Here is a 5,676-nt window from a genome sequence, read left to right as displayed (position 1 = left end):
GCCACGAGGCCGAAGGCATCGCCCGCGGGTTCCGGCCCAACGCCTCCAGCGTGTCGGACATCGGCCCTGCCTCCTGCAGGTGCATCACCCGTCCTGCCGCCTCATCGTCCAACGCAGCTGCCCGGAGGCTCGTTGGCTTGGTGAAGGCGGCCGCGATGAGCGGGCAGCACGGTGGAGGCGGCCGCGACGAGCGGGAAGTGCAGTGGAGGCGGCCGCAGCGGGCGGATGCCGCGGTGCTGGCGAGCAGCGCGGTGGAGCGCGGAGTGGGGATTGGGGAAGGTTGGCGACGTGGTGGAGGCGAAGCGCAGTAGAGAGAATTTTTTTTGGAAGGAACGGGACGGGAGCACAGCGCAGTAGTGAGTGCAGGAGGTGCATCCGTCCGGACGCCCCCACGGGAGCATTAATGTTTGGTTTAAGGAAAATGTGATCCATTATTTGCTTACTCTTTTTCTTTTTGCTTAGTTTGTAATAATTAATAAATCTTGGTTAATTAATTATCACCTCGTCTCTTACAAAGCTAATAATTAGTTCAAATATGAGGAATATCAAAGTTTATCGATGAACTTGTCATGTTTGATGTTTCTAAAATGGGGTGGTTTATGAAACATAGAACCTTGATAGAGATTGCAGACATTAAAGAACAAATCAGTTGGTTTCCACCTGATTAAAGTATTAACACACGCAGATCACGCTTTACAATATTTTGCATCATAATTCTAAATATAGTACATGCATCGTCAAAGAGCTCCTCGTGGTGGAGGCGAAGCGCAGTAGAGAGATTTTTTTTTTTTGGAAGGAACAGGATGGGCACCGCGCAGTAGTGAGTGCAGGAGGTGCATCCGTCCGTCCAGACGCCCTCACGGGAGCATTAATGTTTGGTTTAAGGAAAAGGTGATCCATTATTTGCTTACTCTTTTTCTTTTTGTTTAGTTTGTAATAATTAATAAATCTTGGTTAATTAATTGTCACCTCATCTCTTACAAAGCTAATAATTAGCTCAAATATGAGGAATATCTAAGTTTATCGATGAACTTGTCATGTTTGATGTTTCTAGAATGGGGTGGTTTGTGAAACATAGAACCTTGATAGAGATTGCAGACATTAAAGAACAAATCAGCTGGTTTCCACCTGATTAAAGTATTAACACACGCAGATTACAATATTTTGCATCATAATTCTAAGGGTAAAGTCCAATTTATACCCTCCAACTTTCACCAAAGTCTGGATTTCAACCTTGAACTTCAAAACCGGACAATTTTGGCCCTCCAACTCTCGAAAAAGTTCTTGGTTTTGTGGTGAACAGTAACTTTTGCTATTTTTGGGGGCGCCGAAATTTTACATTATTTTTTCGAGCATCTTAACGTCCTCAAATGAAAAAACTCAAAACTACAAAGTTGTAGAACTCATCGAGATCTACGATTTACGTATAAAAATTATCTTTATCCGACATCGTATTGAAGGGTTTTTTATTTTTTGAAATTTGAGTCTCATCACGCAATAAAATATGGTGCTGAAATTTTATATTATTTTTTCGAGCATCTTACTGTCCTCAAATGAAAAAAAATAAAACTATAGAGTTGTAGATCTCATCGAGGTCTATAATTTACATATAAAAATTATCTTCATCCGACATCGTATTGAAGGGTTTTCTATTTTTTTGAAATTTGAGTCTCATCACGCGACAAAATTGTTTCACGCGTGATGAGACTCAAATTTCAAAAAATAGAAAACCCTTCAATACGATGTCGGATGAAGATAATTTTTATATGTAAATTGTAGACCTCGATGAGATCTACAACTTTATAGTTTTATTTTTTTTCATTTGAGAACAGTAAGATGCTCGAAAAATAATATAAAATTTCAGCACCATATTTTATCGCGTGATGAGACTCAAATTTCAAAAAATAAAAAACCCTTCAATACGATGTTGGATGAAGATAATTTTTATATATAAATTGCAGACCTCGATAAGATCTACAGCTTTATAGTTTTGAGTTTTTTCATTTGAGGACGTTAAGATGCTCGAAAAAATAATATAAAATTTCGGTGCTCCCGAAAATATCAAAAGCTACTGTTCACCCGCAAAACCGCCCGGAAAGGTTGAAAGTTGAACTTTTTCGAGAGTTGGAGGGCCAAAGTTGTCCGGTTTTAAAGTTCGAGGTTGAAATCCGGACTTTGGTGAAAGTTGGAGGGTGTAAATTGGACTTTACCCTAATTCTAAATATAGTACATGCATCGTCAACGAGCTCCTTCCTTTTATCTGTCAATGTCGTACTGGTATGACAAACAATGCATGTCATATCAATCTGGACTTCTGGAGACAACATTATCATATCGAGCACTGTCACTAGCTCTCAATGCAAAGATCAGCCATGGGAGATAGCCAACGAGATTCGTCGTCGTCTCTCCACATCGTGGTGTTTCCATGGCTGGCGTTCGGCCACATGATCCCGTTCCTCGAGCTCTCCAACCGGCTGGCGCGGCGCAACCACGCCGTCACTTTCGTCTCCACGCCGAGGAACGCCCCCAGGCTGGGCGCCGTCCCGCCGGAGCTTTCCGCGCGGGTCCGGGTCGTCACGCTGGATCTGCCGGCGGTCCAGGGACTGCCTGACGGCGCCGAGTCGACAGCCGACGTCCCGCGGGAGAAGGTCGACCTCCTCAAAACGGCCTTCGACGGCCTCGCCGCGCCATTCAAATCCTTTGTCGCGTCTAGGGGCAGCAACGACGGCGAGGCCGGCGACGAGTTTTCGAGGAAGCCCGACTGGATCATACTCGACTTCGCGCACGATTGGGTGATGCCCATCGCCGACGAGCACAAGGTGACAGACTCGCATGTAATCGTGGTCGTGGCAACCGCTAATGATGAACTGCTTCCTTCTTCCTCTACTTCGTAAAAAAAAAAACCATTTGCCAACTAAATTAAAAATCGCACCCATGCTTTTTTTTTCATGTGTGTGCCATGCAACTGTCAAGATCTCGTGCGCCATGTTTCTCATCTTCCCGGTAGCCCTGTTGGCGTACATCGGGCCGAAGCACGAGAACGAGGCACGCCCCCGCACGACGACGGAGGACTACATGGTGCAGCCGCCGTGGGTTCCCTTTCCATCCAACCTCTGCTACCGCCGCTACGAGGCCGAGGCCATCGCCCGCGGGTTCCGGCCGAACGCCTCCGGCGTGTCGGACATCGACCGCCTCCTGCGCCTGCATCACCCGTCCTGCCGCCTCATCGTCCACCGCAGCTGCCCGGAGGCCGAGCCGCGGCTGTTCCCTCTCCTGGCTGACCTCTTCGCCAAGCCCGTCGTCCCCGCCGGCCTCCTCCTGCCCGGTGACGTCGTCGACGCCGCCGCCCCGCGGGCCCAAGACGGAGACGGTGAGTCCTTGGCGCCACTGATGCAGTGGTTGGACGAGCAGCCCCGGAGGTCCGTCGTCTACGTGGCGCTGGGGAGCGAGGCGCCCGTGACGGCGGACCACGTCCGGGAGCTCGCGCACGGGCTGGAGCTCTCCGGGGCGCGCTTCCTCTGGGCTCTCCGGCCGCCGAGCGAGAGCGACGACTCCGGCGCGCCGCTGCTCCCCGGCGGGTTCGAGCAGCGCGTCGCGGGGCGCGGGGTGGTGCGCGCCGGCTGGGTGCCGCAGGTGCGCGTGCTCGCGCACGGCGCCGTGGCCGCGTTCCTGACGCACTGCGGCTGGGGCTCCACTGTGGAGGGCCTCTTCCGGTTCGGGCGCCCGCTGGTGATGCTGCCGTTCGTGGCCGACCAGGGTCTCATCGCCCGGGAGGTGGCGGCGCGCGGGGCCGGCATCGAGGTGCCCAGGAACGACGACGATGGGTCGTTCCGCGCGGCCGACGTCGCGGTGGCCGTGCGGAGGGTGATGATGGCGAACGAGGAGGGCGAGGCGCTCTCACGCAATGCCACGGAGCTGCAGAAGGTTGTCGGGGACAGGGTGAGGCAGGACCAGTACGTCGATGAGCTGGTGGGCTACTTGCAGCGCTACAAGTGAGATGGCCGTTCGGCGTTAGAGCATGTCCAAGACAAATAGCCGTTCCGTTTGGAGGAAGTATATGCTAGTTTGTCCTGTTTTGTCGTTTACACTTTTACTAGGATGTATGCAATATATGTAATAATTATACTCAAAAGAAGAAAGAGAGATCTACCATCTGTGTGAGATCATAGGCATGTTTGGTATCTTATTATGAACTGTTTGTGGCGAAAATAAGCTAAAACTAGAAGCCAAACGAGATGCCTTTTTTTTTTATCTTTTTTCTAGCCAAGCTTCTCTCATAGCTCCCTTTCTTTGTACTAAAACACAAAAACTTGATCTCAGACCAACATATGTTGATAGAGTTTTTCCTTTGTTTGTGCAGTTTCTTAGGGAACCACTTCTCCCATAGCTACCTTTACCAAACTGGGACTATGAGAGTGCATTCTAAAGAGCTTATAGACATCTCCCCAACTTATGTCATGGTTTAATCTCTACCCTTTAATCCCAATATAACGAGTGATGGTGAGGTTGGGTATATGCCCTTATTATTATACACAAAAGAAGAAAGTGTGATTTTGAGTCCTAGAAAAGTTGTCTAAACCAGGTAACTTCATTCAACCACATGCAATCAAAATGGGACGTTTGAGATTGTTGCTCAAGCCAGGCAACTTTCTAAGGTGTTATCTAAAACAAGCCCCAAATATCTTAAACCTCAATACCATGCTCTATTTAAAATTAACCTTGAGAGGCTTATTGCTTATTAGCATGTTTTGCTCAATACCATTTTGCTTTGCCGGGAAAAGATGTATTCTTAAGTGAGGATAGCCATCATTTTAGTGATCGGACCTTCATCGCTCAGCAAAATGGTCATTACACACCGAAGAACCCACCCATGTGTCTTGATTGGGGCTGTCAACCAACACTTGGTTGCCCCTAGTATAACCATCGTTTTAGCGATGATATATAGCAACGATTCCAACAAACCCTGTTCAGATTCTATTTGCAAATAAGTTGTCATTCACACGTGCATTGAGCATGTGCATGTCTTTAGTTAGGCCTAATGCATGACCTCATGTTCCTTCGACCAAGGTAAATTCGAGACCGACTGAAATTTCTCCATCTAGGTGTTATTGTCTTAGACTAGTGATGATTAAGTCATAAATTCTAACATGCTTATTTTATAGGTGCTTGAAAATCTCACTTTCTTAGTGAGCTTGCCTAGTTCAGCAAGGACTTTCTTGTCTGGATGGGCGAGCCAAATTAGCTCTCTTGCCCTGGCAAATTGGATTGAGTTCCTCCACAAATTCCCCTATTGGCCCACCCATCTTGTATCTGCACTTGAACCCTAAATTTAATGCCACTAAATTTATTCCCTTTCCTCACTCCCATAGTTGACACCACTACTAGCGATGGCTTGCTCATCACTAGTCGCCATGCCGCCGCTACTCTACAATTGTGATCTATCATGTTATTTATTTGGGGTTATATGCATTTGTTATCTATGATGGATTGGATACAGTGGTGAGAGACTATGTTGAAGTGTGCCTTGGCCTCATTCATGTGTGATGAATGATTGACATAAGATTAAGAGGTTTGAGGTTTTACTGTTTGAGTTCATATTCATATGTGTATTCATATGTGCTCAATTATGCTAATGGCTAATAGGATGTGTTGTATTGTTCTAGATTGGATAATGAA

General features: G+C 47.5%; 1 protein-coding gene across 1 annotated transcript; it reads left to right on the top strand.

Annotated features, from left to right (window-relative positions):
- Positions 1–2,386: 2,386 nt before the first annotated feature.
- On the top strand, positions 2,387–3,999 carry LOC136534646 (UDP-glycosyltransferase 91B1-like). The gene is made up of 2 exons (XM_066527042.1): positions 2,387–2,819; positions 2,974–3,999. The coding sequence occupies exons 1-2, from the start codon at positions 2,445–2,447 to the stop codon at positions 3,994–3,996; spliced, it is 1,398 nt and encodes a 465-aa protein (XP_066383139.1). The 5' UTR covers positions 2,387–2,444; the 3' UTR covers positions 3,997–3,999.
- Positions 4,000–5,676: the final 1,677 nt, after the last annotated feature.

The sequence above is a fragment of the Miscanthus floridulus genome, unplaced genomic scaffold (assembly GCF_019320115.1).
Source record: "Miscanthus floridulus cultivar M001 unplaced genomic scaffold, ASM1932011v1 os_2139_1_2, whole genome shotgun sequence".
In the NCBI taxonomy this organism is placed as follows: Eukaryota; Viridiplantae; Streptophyta; class Magnoliopsida; order Poales; family Poaceae; genus Miscanthus; species Miscanthus floridulus.
The sequence above is the reverse complement of the archived record's forward strand: the minus strand, read 5'-3'. Positions and strand labels throughout refer to the sequence as shown.

What these genes read in the sequence shown, in the direction of transcription:
- LOC136534646 (XM_066527042.1), top strand. Translation starts at nt 2,445, where the DNA reads ATGATCCCGTTCCTCGAGCTCTCCAACCGGCTGGCGCGGCGCAACCAC. An exon ending in CCATCGCCGACGAGCACAAG is followed by an intron (nt 2,820 to 2,973) that starts GTGACAGACTCG and finishes GCAACTGTCAAG; the next exon opens with ATCTCGTGCGCCATGTTTCT.